A 16,574-nucleotide genomic window follows, 5' to 3' on the forward strand; every position below is an offset into this window, starting at 1 on the left:
AAAAGAAATCAAGAAAGCTGACAGAGAAGATCAAAGGCCGGTAAAGAAATTCGAAGATTACAACTTTACACCTCTGAATGCCAAGATATCAGAAGTCCTCACGGAAATCAAGAGAGATCCAGAGTTCCCGCCAACCACTGAAGATACCAGGTAACCCTCCTCAAAAGAATGAGGGCAACCATTGTGACTTCCATGAAAAAACAGGTCATCACACCGAGGGGTGCATAATCCTGAGGTTCTTAATTAAGGAGCTCATAAAGAACGACAAGCTAATCCGATTTTTGGCAGAGCAAAGAAACCAACTAGAAAATAACAGGCCCTAGAATGGTCGAGATTATCAGCCCTGGGACCACCTTTAATGCCCAAGAAAATAGTTATTTAAAGTCATAAAATAGCCTTAAAAGTATTATGGAAATTGCAATGTTTTATGAGAAATAATAAAGAATATTGTTTCTTTTACCACTCAATCACGTGACTAAAAATTAGGATTCAATTTTGAAGAGATTTTTATTAAAAATAAAAAAATAAAAAAAAAAAAATAAAAAAAAAAAAAAATTAGTATCACTACGAATTAAAAGTGTGGAGAATGCATAGTAGAAATTTGGAGATAATTGGAGCACATTTAAGGCTCCAATTTGATGAAAAGAGTTTAATGGACCTTAAACTTTGGAATGACGAAAATAGAGCCAAACGAACTCCGATTTAGTTAATTCAAAATGTATAAAACTCTACACTGAATCCTCTATTTACCCTATAAATTTCATGATTTTTGAACTTCACTAAGGATGTGAAAATGCCCGCGGAATGTACAGCCCCTGGGCTGGACGAAAATACTACAGGAAGCAGTACTCACGTCCAGCAGCTGCTGGATTGATCTTTTTTAGATATTATGAATGGTAACCATTACTTACCTTGATTTTTCCTTTTCACTTAAAGCCAACTCGTCTAATTTCAATCCTTAGTCATTAATGAAGAACAAAACAAAGCCTTATAAGGAGCCTTGGTTATAAAAGTTAAAAGACTAGTTTTAATTTTAGTTAGAAGCTAAATACAATAGCTTAGAGATAAGAGATATTAAATAAAGCCATCATTACTTTTATTCCTTCTAAGTAAAACCAACGGCCATGTGAAGGATTTTTCTGCCCAGCCCTTGATCTAACAGAAGCAAAATTATCCCAGCCCCTCAAACATTTATAAAAGGCAGCCTATTCACATCGCATTCACTCCTCTCCTTATAACAGAAAACAAAACTTTCAAGACTCACTCTCTCAGCTAGTAGTATTTGAGTATTTTGAGCATAGCATTTCAGCTTCTTTTAGGAGCGTTTTGATGAGTTCTCAAAAGCATGTTTCCTTAATTTTTATAACTTTAAGGTTATAATGTTGTTTTAAGTTTAATACATGCTTAAAAGAGTATTTTTAGATTTATATTCAAAAGTGGTATAATGGTTTACCAAAAATACAATTATAATGATCAAAATCATTTGAGTATTTATAAATGCGTCGATACGCTGTCCAAAGTTTTAAAATATTTTTAATGCATTAGTTACATTAAATGTCGTTATTTTGTCAAAATTTTACAAAGAATATAATAAGAACTATCCATGAAGTCCAAAGTGGCGAAAGTGATGAAATAATCTATTTTTAGCAATTTATACTAATTCACTATCACATGTACATTGTGTTGCAGTAATCACTTATGTGGATATTCTCTGAAAGCTGAGAAAAGTAAGTATAAATTACTTACAGAGATATGATACCGATTTTCGTGATATAATGATTGCAGATTTGTTTAAATGTATGTGTGTGAATGGAACATTGCATATTGTGTATAATATTGTGACTAATGAATATGTTAATAACAAAATTGGTGAGTAGCAGAGGGTGAGATGGCTACCAGTGAGACCTTAGGCACCCGTGAAGGATTTAATAATAAACAAGACTAGGACCTTAGGCTTTCAATCGGTTAGGACCATAGGTTTCCAGCAGCAAATAAATAAGCTTTATATGATAGGAGTGTCGGCTCCAAAAATATCCGTTAACCCAGTGTCAGCTCTAAACAAGTGGAGTGAAAGAAAATAAATAAGATTCTGCATACAAAACTGTCATTACATCATATCATTATTTGATTGCTTTATATATATATTCACCTCATTCTGAATCTGTAAAATTAGAATTTTGATCAAATCACACATCTCAGAGACTATGGACCATGAATTGTTTATATATATATATAGACATAAGGTTATATTATATATTTTATTATTTTATGCTCCTAAAGAAATTAGTGACTATTATATTATTGAAATGGTTAACTCACTTAATTGCATATGAGATTGTGGTAATGCCCACAATCACATAGATGATTGTGCAGGAATGGAGGAGGAAGATCAGGACGGTCAGGCTACCATGCCCCCATTTTAGGATATAAGGGGTACGCGAACTAGAGCTATAAAAACAACGATACAATTAAAAGCATGCACACATTTTCCAGAAATAGCTCAAGACTATATATATATATTAGTAGTTCTTTAGTTGTTACTACATAATGCTAGGAATTTCAAATAAACATACTGCATGTACAATACAAAAGTTAGGTCGGTCTTTATCGATCTATTGCTCTTAAGGGAGGGCTCTATGCCATCAATAAAGAAAAGACTTCGGTCTACAGTGTCATCTGAAAAGTTTGTAGGGGAAAGAGGTGAGTTCGACAATTTCAGTAAGTAACACAACAAAAACAAATGACAATATAAAAACTAGTTAGAACTCAAACCTTTCAAATATAGAGATTTTTAGATCAAATAAGGAAGAATGCAATTATCATTCACATAGCATGTAAGTTTTTAACATCCCTTAGCCCAATTCAGCTATTTAACCATGAACGGTGCACGTTTGGCTCATCCAAAAGGACAACTATGGGCTCATCCTGTCGTCACAGGGAATAGCTGCACCAGGTTGGGAACTTCCCTAGGTGAAGTCCACTAGACAAGTAGCATACACCTTCGCGTAACCGTCCTTTGATGTATTTGCCATGCTACCCTATGAAACTATGAGATCTGGATCGTCTATGACATGGTGCCGTGGGGTAAAACTTTATTTATATGATGCACAAGTAAAACATATACTTTTTGAGAACTATGATTTCACTAACTTTATTCATATGGTGCACATACTTTGAGAACTATGATTTCACCAACTTTCAACCCAATCAAACTATGAAATCAATACTCAAAAATATTTTCCAAAACCATTTGGTTTGCCAAGAGAAATCTTCAAAAAAAAATTCAAAGCCCCATTCGGTTCCTCCACCAAAAACCAAACCCATCAATTGAAAATCAAAAATTTGAGAATTCTACTTACCTAAAAAAGAATTTTTTCTTGTTTGGGTATCGAGAAAATGCCAGAAAAATCCACTTCTTAGCTTCACCGGTGTCGGGCCCTGACCCACCGGCTTCGGTGTAGTTGTCCGCCCCAAACGGTGGCTAGCCCACCGGCTGGGTCTCTCCCTCTCTTGCTCTCTCTCTTTCTTTCTCTCTTGGTCTCTCCCTCATCTCTCTATCTGTTGGGGCAAACAAAAGAAGAAAAAGAAAAAACAGGGAAGAAGGGAAAAAAAAAATGGGGAAGAGGAAAAGAAAAAGGGGTGCGTTTTTATTAAAGAAAAATGAACGTGCAAAGCAATCAAAACAAAATAAAACAGCCTCAGAATGAAGAGTGCATGCTGGTCTTTTGATTTTACACGGTCGTTGCTTCAAAGGAGGTGAGGAGGAGATGATGTTTCATTTGGGTTTTATATAGGAAGATAGAGGTAGATTACGTAGCTGCATGTCTTCAACGTGTTATGTGAGGGACTGTAATGTGGTGTGAGCTTTGGCAAAGTGGCAATGGAGTTCAGTAACGTGTAGTGTTGTGCAAATTATAATACTCGCAAGTGCACAAATCATTTGCAATATAGCGTTTTGCAAGTGCGAGGTCGATCCCATAAGGAATTGAGTTGCGAAAATTAATCTCTATTCAAACTAATCATATTTTAACTTAGTTCCAAATTTAGGGGTTTTTGATAAAATAAAACATAAACAAAATTAATGAAAATAAAAGGTTCTAAGGTTTTGGAATCCACACCCACCAAATCATAGCTACATATTCTCATGCTTATTTACACCATTTGAAGTTTTCAAAATACAAATCTTATGTTTGTTCTACTTTACTTCAAAAATCATTTAAATCATTCAATGAATCTATTCTTTGTACAAATCACAAAAGATATCCGGTTTAAACCAAATCATTAAATATATCGGTAGAACGAAACACAATGAATATCCAATGTTTTGATAAATGAAAGACCAAGTTATCAATTTAATGAAACTACTTCAAATCATCACTTGTATCCGGAAATCACAAGAGATATCCAAAAATCATCTCAAAAATCTAATAGAAGTAAAACAATGAGAAATCAAAAGCCCATAAAATCAAATAACATGAACAAGCAAGAATACATAGTATCTCTTCAATGGTGAGGTTTCATCCTCAACCCTAGATGAAATTTTAGCTACACATGATAAAAAAATTAAAACCTAAAACCTTAAATTAAAAGCATAAAAATTAAACACTTACAAAGGAAGAGAAATGCCAAAATGAAAACATTGCAAGAAGAAAATGAACAGGGGCTGGCTGTGTGCACATGGGCTGCGCCCCATTCCCCCCTCTTTCTCCTAGTCTCCTCTTACAAAAAAAAAAAAAAAAAAAAGAACTACCCCTTTTATTTTGGTGTTGCTAGGAAAATGACGCTTCTGCCCTGCAGGTTGTCTCTTTTTCTGCTACCCTTTCACGTGATTCTCCACACTTTAGTTCATCCAGCACACACATCTTTCAAGAGCTTGTATATGTTTAGTCTAACAGGAAACCAAGAAGAGGAAAAATCTGCTGGTCCGTGTGTGTGTCTGTTGGGTGTAAAGAATACAATCTCCTTTCCACGTGATTTATGCTACAGGTCTTCAAGGATAAAGAAGAAGTATTGTTGGAGAGAAGGAAATGTGGAGAAAATGAGATAGAGCTCCTGCCAGGCACGAACTGCTGCTGCCTTTGTTGGGAGATGTTGCTGGATGTGTTGTCCTTGCCTTGGACAATTCGGTGCTGGTCTTTGGGAATTGCTGGACGTGCATGAGCTACTGTCCATGTGTTGTTTTGTCCAGCTTTGGGTGCAAAAATTGATGCATTGTCTTGGGAGTTACATGTCCATATTGTGCTGTCCCTTTAGTGCTGCTTATAGCTGCTGTCCTTCTTGGGAAGAAATTATGTGCTTGTCTTTTTATCAAGAAAAGCTTAAAGGAGCTAGCATTTATTGACTTCTTGTAACCGAGAGCAATCGCATCTCTCTATTGCAAAAATCTTTTGTCTTTTCCATATATATATATATATATGCATTTCTCTCCATATTTTTTACTTTTGCCTTTTCTCACTTCATCTACGAATTGGCCCCACTTGTCCAATTTATTTGCAATTCCACCAAAATATCATCATTTTATCTCAATGTCCTGTAAAACACTAAAATACCAAAACTAACAAAAAAAATTAGAAAATAACAAAGCTAAAGGTTTAACTAATATAAATTAAGGAGTCCAAATATGCATTTTTTGGCATTCATCATGGAGGAGGAGATGAAGGGAAGCTGAAATGTGGCAGGTGGAGGGAGACATGTTTAGGCTGGAGATTTTATCTCAGACACGTTGAGGCTGCTTAGTTCTTTTAAGGAAGGAGAAGTCTGATTATTTCTAGAGGCTTCCTGCCATTTTTTTTTTTTTTTTCAAGTTTCATTTATAAAAATTTTATACAAATATCTTACACCAAAAAATCTTATAAAGTACCTAGTATTATACCAAAAATCCTTTAATCTCTTCTAATAATACCCAATACTCCAATTTTTTTTCCTAGTGTGTTATATCCTTCCCTCCTTATAAAAATTTCGTCGACGAAATTTGTCTAAACTAATCATACAATGTATCCCTATAAAAACAAGAGTATTATGTATAAAGTATTTATAAATTAGACAGTTGTACCTAATACTCTAGTTTCCTTCACTAAAAAAGGATGGGTATCTCTTACGAATTTTGTCCTTCGGTTCCCATGATGCTCCTATTTCATGAATCCTCTACAAGACTCTTACTACTGGAATGCTTTTGATTTGCAGTTCTTGGACTTTACGATCTAACAGCTTTACTGAAATTTCTTCATAGGTCAGATTTTCCTGTATTCGTAAAGGCTCGTACTTGATTACATGTGATGGGTCAAGGATGTATTTCCTTAGCATGGAGACATGAAAAACATCATGTATTCCAGCAAGTCTTGGAGGCAATGCTAACCGGTAGGCTACAAAGCCTACTCTTTCTAAAATCTCAAAAGGTCCGATGTAGCGAGGGCTCAATTTTCCTTTCTTTCCAAATCCGGCAACTCCTATCCTTAGTGTCACCTTTAGCAAATTCTAAATCTCTACAACGTGTATCAGCATAACTTTTCTGTCGATCTAGAGCCGCTGACATTATATTCTTAGCCTCAAAGTCGTAAGTAGTCTTTACCCTAGGCTAACTCGTATTTCATTCATTCAAACTCTATATCATCCTTTACAAGCCTACTCATACATCACTTTGTCAACTACGACCTTACAAGCATCACTTGTGTTTCTATATATCTAGCTTCAGTTCAAATCAATTTACTAAGTCTTCCCTTCTTAGTTCAAGACTCATTAGCTAGACTAAAGACTTAGGGCGGATCAAACCTATTCTTTTATACCATATACTTTAGCTCATCCTTAATGCATCAAACTTTTAGTTAATGCGGAAACCTATCTCCAAAAAAGCTTCAGCCATAAAATTTATTCCTTAAGCAACCTCAATAGTATTTGATCGTATTATTTGTACGACTATGGAAAGGAACCTTCTCTTCTTTATGTGAATTAATCATTCTATATAAGTTCCACTTATCATTTATTTCATCAACTCCTAGCATTACAAATGACCACTAAAAATGTCCTCAACTATGGTCTTTACAACATCAAAGCTCTTGTGTGGGCTTACTTTAATGTCTCCAATGTATACCACTCAACCTATCCTTACCATTACATATTCCTCGATTAACATAGGCATCATAATCCTCGAAGGATATATCATTTAGACCTACATTTTAATCCAACTTAACCCTGCTTTTACTTGTATCCTATTCACAATTTTTAGCTTATATCCATAAATACTTATCATCTCAAAGTCATACCTCACTATATTTACTTTTTTCTTTTCTTTTCTTTGATTAATCCAAATCTCGATTTCTCTATGAAATAATGACATTCTATGGTTGATAATCATGAATTGTGTAACAAATGAAATCTTAATTTATTTAAGCTTGCATATAGTAATAACATCATTATTTATGCTTGCATATAGATTTGGATAGTAATCCAAAATGGCTATTATTGCATATGTGGATAGCGAATAATAACCTTATTTAATAACAATAATAATCGTGCGGATGTGGATGTGGATACCTAAACATGATTACTGCATTATGCTGATGCGGATGCAGATGCGGAAATTGCCAATAATCACATCCGCATCCGCATTTTCATCCATACTTTTAAGAGCATTCACATCTGGCTCAACAAATATTTAGTTAAAAAAAAAAATCACATTTTTTTATTTTAGCCATCTATTTTTTCAAAGCACCTACATTCAACTCAACATTTAAGCTTTTCACTTTCATTATTCTATTTAAATATTATTTCTCAAACAATCATATTTTTGAAAGTGTCATTTCTTAACAGTCATATTTTGAAAAATTTGTATTTTTTTTATTTGTAAGATTTTCCAACAAAAAGATGAAATATAGTGAATTTTAGTAATTCATGAAGTTCACAACAAAAGTAAATATATAAAAAGAGTTGTCCATGGAGTTGCATGGCCAAAAGGGAAAAAGGCCGGGAAGTTCCCATTTTTTATTAAAAAAAAAAAAAAAATGGTTCCATACGTATAAACTAATTAATTTTTTATGAGCAATGTTCACCCAATAAAGATGCGTGAGCTTTTTTTCGTTATATAAGAGAGAATCATCTGTATTTTTTCCATTATATATATATATATATATATATATATATATATATATATATATATATATATATATATATGCATTGTTGAGCTACAATGCTGAGTATTTACTGAGCACCGTAGCAAGTAACCAATTTTTTAGCTAAAATAACTAGTCGGATGGAGAGACTTGTTTTGCTATTTTTTTACGGGGTGCCTATTTTGACTATCCCAATGTAAATGCTCTAAAGACTAGCTCCTTGCAGTAGTAAGTGTCAAATTTGATGAATGTGACTAAATTGAACATGTTTTTTGTTTGTATATTCTGTTTATGCAGCCGAAAATGATATATAGAAAGGCAGAAGAGACTCTGGTGGGAGCAGAAGCAGGCTAGGTTACAAGAACAGCCTGTGGTTTGGGAAAAGTTTGAGATGGTACTGTCCCCCTTTTAGCAAACAATGTTCTAGTAATATTCTAAGTCACTGACGCCAGAACCTCATCAACAAATCTCTCAGATGCCTTTTTCACTTGGATTTGATATTGTTTTTCTCTCCTCTATCTTTCTTCTGTGGATAATATGCAGCTGCATGCGGATTGAATTTGGAAATGATTCTCTCCGTTTCGATATAAACAAGTAGGAGTATAGTTATTTTTTTATATTTTTATAAAATGTGAAAAGACAATTATATCTCTACTTTATAACTAAATGGAAAAAAAATGGAAAAAATTTGAAATGGAGAGGATTCTGTTCCATTGCTTCATAGTTTGCCGACCGGCAAGTACTGGGAGAAGGCTAGGGGCACAAAATCAAGTTGATGGCAAATGTTTATGGCTATGGCCTATGCTATTGGATTTTTGGTTGATGGAGTCATCAACATTAGGTTCAATCTACTGTAAGGAATTTATGCGGCTTTTATATTAAACGGTACCCACTTTATAATTTGTGCCGCTTGTAAATAAACGACATAAATTTATGCCGTTTGCATAAAAAGCGGCATTAAAACTACGTTGTAGTGCTATTTGAGCAAAACAGCACTAAAAGAAACGGCATTAAATGTTTTTTTTCTTTTTTTGTAGTGAATTTTCGTTACACCGTATAGTAAAAATTCATTGAAATTATTCGCTTGGCATTGAAATCATTCTGTTATTCTTTTTGCATCATTAAGCATAGGCGTAATCAATGAAGGATAACAAAAAACTTCATTAAACCAATAAACATAAGGCCGTATGTGTGATTAGTTAAGTATCGTATAAAATTAAACCAAAAAACAACAGTTTTTTCTTGATGGGTGAGAAGTAAGAGAAACCAAATTAAAATTTAAAAACAATAAATAGTGACCTTTTCCCTCAACTGTTTATTCCATATATTTATTCAATAAAAAAAAATGTTAAAATAGTTACTCTGTTTTAAGCATAAAAAATAGTTCATAATAGTCAAAGTTAGCTATTACAAACCATTTACACATTATTATGTTGGAGATGCTAACATCTGGAGGCAGTGAAAATATATATATAATAAGTGCTACAAAGTGATTTTATTAAGTCGAAATCATTTCTCAGCAATTATATGAGCAATTCAGGTCTACCTTTATGATTTTATTTATTTATTTACCTTTTTGTTTGTTTTTATCTAGTTGTTCGTTGGCTGATAATATATATATATATATATTTTTTTTTAAAGTAAGTATTGACTGATAAGTTTTAGATGTCAATAAAATAGCATCTAAATAGGTTTTGCATCCAACTAACTAACCCTTCGGTATAAGATTAATGTTGCATATTACATTTTTATCTCTCCTGTTTGCATCGTCCCATCCTAGCAAAGCCGATTTTTTTGTTAAAAATTGCAGGTACGGGTCAAATTTGGGTAAATTTATCCGGGGCGGGGTGAGTTGCGGGTTTATAATTTTTTTTAAACCCAGATAACCGCCCCGCCCTGCCCTGCACCGCACCGCAATAACCCTAAAAGCACAAAAAACCCCTAGCCCCCCCTGCCCCTCAATTATTTTTCTTTTTTTCTAGTTTCTTCCCTTAAGTCGCTTAGCCCTACTGCACTAAACCTAGAAGAACTAAAAAAAAAAACCTAATCTCTCTGCGATGTGTCGCTCTTCATTTTCTCCTCACTCCTCACTTCTTTCTTCATTTTTTTTAGGAAATTATACTTTGAAATCATCGGACCGGGCCTTTGATGATAGACCGGTCCAATAGAGGAAAAGGATTAGCGTAGGCCCATTGACTAATGGGGTTTAATAGGCCCGGGAATCCCTTTACCGAGTTCATTTGTGCCAAGGATATAATGAAGCCATGGTCGAGCATTAGAGTATCCGATCAAGATGTTCGGAGAGGAAGAGGAGTTCATTTATGGCGAGCCATGCTCAATTTATTAAGGATGATATCAGCCAGTCCAATCAAGGCCGATTACAGAAAGAACGACAACACCTCGCGCCGCTGCTCAGACCAATTCATAAATGATTGTTGCACATGTCACATCCTAGGCATACTTGCTCCACCGGCGATACAAAACTCACACGTGCGAATCCATGAAAGGAAGACGGTATAAATAATCTTCATAAATGGGTAACACCTAACCTGGCAGAGGCATTAATGATATTTTCTCTCTCTCTTTTGGCTTACCAGAAAAGCGACATCTGACTTGATCGTCGGAGGAGGCGTCGCCGGCCAACTCCTGGCGTGTCTTTTCCTGTTTTGCAGGTCAAAGTTCATTGACACATCCGACATCTTCGGACCCTGAAAGCAAAGAGTACCATTCAACGATCGACACATCATTACCCGAAAACTGCATCAACAATTTTCTTCACCCCTCCCTACCCTGGTTCTGTGTCGATCTAGCCCACCCCATCAATCTCCAGAGCCGGCGACTTGTACGACTTAGATCTCCTTCGTCTCTCTGCCCTCGCAACCATGGTCAAATTGATCTCCCTCCAATATTCATCGTTTTATTCTTCTTCCTGATTCGCCTAATCTCTCTCTCTCTCTCTCTCTCTCTTTAGTTTTATTTCTACAGGCTTTAAAGCACAAGAACAATGGACGCCACAAGCAGTCAAGCACGGCCGTGGCCACGTCAAGTTCATTTGCTGCTCCAAGTCTCCAACTGCGACAAATGCTACCCCAAGGCCAAGGTATTTTATCGAATTTGTAAATATTTTGATATAGTTAAGTCCGATCCGCAAAACGTACCCTCGTAGAAACTGCCCCGCCCCCCCTGCGACCATGCGGCTACAGTGAATAGTAGTCAGGCTATGGGTAGGATTTTTTGCACCCGCCCCATGTCTAGTCCTAATGGGTAGTACTACCATATCAGCCCAATGAGATTGAGGTGTAATGAGAATGTAGTATTTGGTATTTATATAAAGAAGCAATACTACATACTATATTTTCATCCCACCTCCAACCAATTAGATTGATATGGTCGTGCCCATCAACTCTTGTTAAAAAAAAAAATTAAGAACTAATAAACACCGGAACATCTATCTAATGAGATGGATGTAGGATGTGTGTGCAGGATACATCCATGACTCTATAACGTCCTCAAATCATTTTAATTTAATAAGATTCCCACAATTAAGTAAGATTATACCAGCACCATCTTTCATGTCTCTAGAAACAACAACAAAATATCGGACATGGAAAACACAAAATACTCATGAGGAGGAATCCTCTAGGTATGTCCCGTCTCGTCTGCTTCCCGATCATCAGCATCATCGCCGTACATTTGATCAAGAATAAGCACCAATCCCATTGCCAAAGCACTATCAAACCCAGGCTTTAGAACCAGCAGAAAGACATCCTTCCCAAGCATTACATTGGTCGAAGGGTCCAACTTTCTTTTGATCTCAGCCACAGGATCCCTTGATGACTTCGCCATATAGGTTTTGTATATTGCACAGCATCGCTGGGGAAAAGAGCCTTCTATTTGGTACTCCTCATCAGGATCACCGTAAACCTCTACCACCAGGCTTGACCGTCGGATGATGGACGATCTGCATACACTGAAAATTGGGTCCGGATGCTCTGCTTTCTCCCCCATGTATCCTTCCCACCGTTGGTGAAGACTTGGTTTCTATTCCATATATGCAAAGATTGATTTAAATATATAATTTAAAGAAATATTAGAGGTATCAAATATTTTATCATCTACCAACATAATATGCGCTTATTCATTGGAGATGATCAAAATAATTAAGAAAAAAAAATGCTGCAGTATTTCTTTTATTCCTTCCAGGCGATCGAAAAATAAAGAAATAGTTAATATTCAAGAGAATTACTTATTTACAAAATACCGTCTCAATTCATTGTATTTCTTTTCAATGAATAAATTCTACATCAACTTGGTACCCATATTTTAGTAAAAGATTTAGTGCCTCTAACTTTTCTATATAATTTATATTTGAAAAAAGTACACATATCCCTCTCAAACTATTACTTCATTGTCAAAGTCTCTCCAAATTACTAATTGTGCCAATCTCTCTACTAAGCTAAATGTCCACCCAATAACAAAAATACTCTTCATAAAATTTTTTTAAAAAAAAATCTTAAAATTAAAACAATAAAACTAAAAACTAAAAAAATAACAAAATAAAAATAAAGAACCGAGACAATTATTTTTTGTTTTTAATTATTTTTTTTTTTTGTTTTGTTTTTTTGTAAAAACTGAAAAAAAAAATTAAAATAAAATTAAAAAACAAAAAAAAAATTGAAAAACCAAGGCGATCATTTTATTTTTATTTTTTATTGTTTTTAATTTTAATTTTTAATACAATTAATTTTGTTTGATTTTTTAAATTTTTTAAATTTAATGTTTTTAAAAATTTTTTTTTTAAAAAAAATTTATAAAGATATTTTTGTCTTATAAAAATTTTTAAGGTCATTTTTATCTTTTATTGGCCTTTCAGGGAGATATTAACATTGTTTTAGTAATTTATTAGAAAACTAATTGGCATAATTGATAATTTAAAAAGACATTGGCAATAAAATAAAAATTTAAGAAATATGTGTCCATTTCCCTTTATATTTTATAGAAAGGACGAAGTAGTCATGCTATCAAGCTTGTGTTACGCTGGCGTTGTTCAATATGGTTCAAAAAGTATTTACTGGCATTAATATTTTTATTCTTTAGTAATGGCAAAAACATTAGATTCCTTTTAAAAAAAAAAAAAAAATTAGAAGTATTTTTTGTTTTTTTTTTTAAAAAAAAAAAAAAGGTGTATGTAATGATGCGACTGTAAGAACTAAGAAGAACGCGGTTTTTGAGTGATTCGTTTTTAGAGGTACTTGTTAATGTTTTAGGATTATATATATATTTTTTTATTAAGAGAGAAAAAAAAATAGAATAACTTCACGAAAGAGTATCGAATTATACGCCGTTTTGAGATAAGAGTACTGAATTAACAAACATCTCACTGGATTATTTAAGTTTTCAAGCGTCTCATTTAAGGGTACTCCGTTAGGATTTAACAGTAAATCCTAACAGAGTACATTTAAGTAAGACATTTGAAAACTTGAATACCTTAATTTGAGACGTTTGCTGTTTCAATACTCATGTCTCAAAACGGCGTATAATTCGATATCCTATCTTAAAATAAAATTCTTTAATCACCATTTGAATCGAAGAAACTCAGATTAAAATTCTTTAAAAGAATTTGGACAAATGACTATAAGATACCACTTATAAACTTATTTAACCAAATAAAAATTAAATTGTCCAATCATAAATCCAGTCAAAACCTATTCCCAAATTCTCCTAAATTTAGATAAAGTATCCTTGTCAAGATGCTCAATTGGAAGGTCCCGTATCTTACTTTCAAAGTAGTTGAGAAAAGGAGGAAAAAAAGAGCACTAACCTTTCGAAGAAGGGTGAGGAGGCATTTTCCAGACGCGTCCATGAGAACGAGTTCATCTTTGGGTTTTGAATCGGGACCATAGGAATCGAACCGGAAGAGAACCTCTCCGTTGGGATCGTAGACGATGAAGCCGTCACCGGGAAAAAACACGGAGGTCTTGCGGACTGTGAGATGGGTCTCTTCAGGGAAGCAGAATTTCTCATCCACAGCAACAACCTTGCTCATGTTCATTACCTAAAGACTGATATTAGAGTGGAAAACCGGCATAAGAATTGGTAGAAATAGGCAGAATTGGCCAATTATTAAACAAGTTGTGGCCCATTTTCTGTGTGGTGGTTGCGCCTAGGACCTTTCCGACAACTGCAACTTGCAAAAGATGAGGGAAAATGCTAATCTTACATCCAAAGTCTAACATTCATTTTTTACACTCTGACGTGGCATTTCCACGTCAGATTTTTTTTTCTTTTTTTCATTTTCTTCATTAAAACAAAACTCTCTCTCTCTCTCTCTCTCTCTCTCTCTCTCTTCTTCTCTCTAGCCAGTGACAACGGGATCTAAAGCTCAGGACGACAGGGGAGAGTGCCGGACTCGGGAAAGATGGATTTCCGGCGTAGGTTTCATGGATCCGACCGAAAACCCAAAAAAAAAAGAGAGAGAGATCAAGCCGGAAAAATGAGCACACCGACCGGATCTCTCTCTGTCACAAGTGATCGGGTTGGGTCGGGTGAGAGAAAGAGAGATCCGGTCGGCAACCCACGCACACCGCCCAGATCTCTCTCTGTCACAGGTAGTCGAGGTTGGGTCAGGGTGAGAGAATGAGAGATCCGACTGGAAACCCATGCACGCTGGCCGGATCTCTCTCTGTCGCTGGTAGTCTGGGTATGGGTTGGGGTTGAGAGTGCTAGATCTCTCTTTCCCTTGCCAGAGTGGTTGGGGTGCTGGTGGCTTGGCTTCCAAAAACAAAAAAAAAAACAAAAAAGAGGAAAAAAAAAAAATCTCATGTGTAATGCCACATCAAGGTGTAAAAAATGGGGTGTGGAATTTTGGATGTAAGTATGTAAGTATAGCATCCCTCAAAGTTGAGAGTAAGGATAATGATAACTTCTTCGAATAAAAAAATTAAAAATAAGGAACTTCACTTATAATCTCTTATCTTTTATTATTTTTATAAAAATGTACTTAAATTTTAAGGAAGTGCTAATTTAAGATATTTATTTTTAATTCTTTTTAATTTCAACTCTCCGTTTGAATTTTCTGTTAAATCCTATCAAATTTCTCAAAATATCTCTGTTTTATTTTATTTTTTTAAAAAAAAATTATAATTTTTTTCAAAGATTCAGGCATGGGTATTTTCTCAAATTCCGTTAAATTCTTACCAACACCTAAATCCTAGCATTTTTTTTTTAAAAAAAAAAATTCCTAAAAAAATGGAGGTATTTTGAAATTTTTGATAGGATTTAACGAAAAATTATAACGGGGGATTGAAATTGAAAAAAATTAAAAGATGGATACTATAAATTGACACTTTTTAAAGTTTGAATATTTTTTTGTAAAAGTTGTGAAAGATCAGGGGTTATAAATGTATTTCTCCCATAAAAATAAAATAGTGATCATATCTTGTAATTTTTTTTAAAGAAAAAATACTATGGAAAACTTCACTTTTAACGTCTAACTATTTTATTACTTTTGTAATTAAATACTCAAACTTTAAAAAGTGTTAATTTAGGGCTCTTTCAATTTTTTTTCAATTTCAACCTCCATTAGAATTTTTCGTTAAATCCAATTAAAATTCTTAAAATACCTCTTCAATTTTATTTTTTTTCCAAATAAACTATTAAGTTGGTAACACTCATATGATCCTCCAAATACATCTTATAAATCTAATCATTGATTTAAATAAAAAAAATATACCACGTAAATCGTAATATGATTTTTATTTTTATTTTCATACCAGATTAATGCATTTGACATATGAGAGCACTCACAATGGATTGTCTGTATTTTTATGCAAAATAGTTAATAAAAACTCGTTTTATATACTTTAGCTTACAACTTTTCAATATCTCCATCCAACAGCTTATCTAAATTCCTTCTTTATTTTATTAAAATAATTTTATTTAAAATTTTTTTATTCATTTTGATCGAAAATCGATCTCCACCAAAAACATCAAATGAATCCCTCATCTGCAGCGGCTGATAAAAAAGTACGAACTCAAGCAAAACCCAACAATTTGCACATTAATTATAGATCCGAAAATTTCCCCAAAAGCTCCAACCATTTTCGGCAATTTGCTTGAACCCCTCCATTTTCCCTAATTTTGGCCATTCGGCCAACGCTCAAGAGAAGCAAAACACCGAAACCCAATTTTCGAACACCGAAGAAGAAAACACCCCAAAACCATCAATTTTAGCATTCATCTCTTCTTTCGCCAATACTGGGCCGAGATCCACCATTCAAGCTGCCACAAAGTCGCCCACCGACGGTGACCCATCCTCCACATTTCAACCCACATCTCTCTCTCTCTCAGTGACACAGTAGAAGAAGCATTGAAGGACCCACTATTTCTTTCTCAAAAGGAAGGTGAAGCTTCGTTGGAGACTTGAGAGACAAAAATGAAAAAGTGTTGAAGAAAGAGAGCGAGAGAGAA

The 16,574-nt window shown here is 34.3% G+C and overlaps 1 protein-coding gene across 1 annotated transcript; it reads right to left on the minus strand.

Moving 5' to 3' along the window:
* Positions 1-11,598: 11,598 nt before the first annotated feature.
* Positions 11,599-14,299, minus strand: LOC133857383 (protein LURP-one-related 12-like). Its single transcript, XM_062292638.1, has 2 exons — positions 13,927-14,299; positions 11,599-12,146 (listed from the first exon to the last, which is right to left on the minus strand). Exons 1-2 carry the CDS (start codon positions 14,155-14,157, stop codon positions 11,745-11,747), a joined length of 633 nt encoding a protein of 210 aa, XP_062148622.1. The 5' UTR covers positions 14,158-14,299; the 3' UTR covers positions 11,599-11,744.
* Positions 14,300-16,574: the final 2,275 nt, after the last annotated feature.

This window comes from Alnus glutinosa, chromosome 14 (assembly GCF_958979055.1).
Source record: "Alnus glutinosa chromosome 14, dhAlnGlut1.1, whole genome shotgun sequence".
NCBI classification, from domain to species: Eukaryota; Viridiplantae; Streptophyta; class Magnoliopsida; order Fagales; family Betulaceae; genus Alnus; species Alnus glutinosa.

Bases quoted from the DNA above. Each gene is read 5' to 3' on its own strand.
- LOC133857383 (XM_062292638.1), bottom strand. From the start codon at position 14,157: ATGAACATGAGCAAGGTTGTTGCTGTGGATGAGAAATTCTGCTTCCCT. The intron at 12,147-13,926 runs GTTAGTGCTCTT...TATATGGAATAG, and splicing joins TCCTCACCCTTCTTCGAAAG to AAACCAAGTCTTCACCAACG.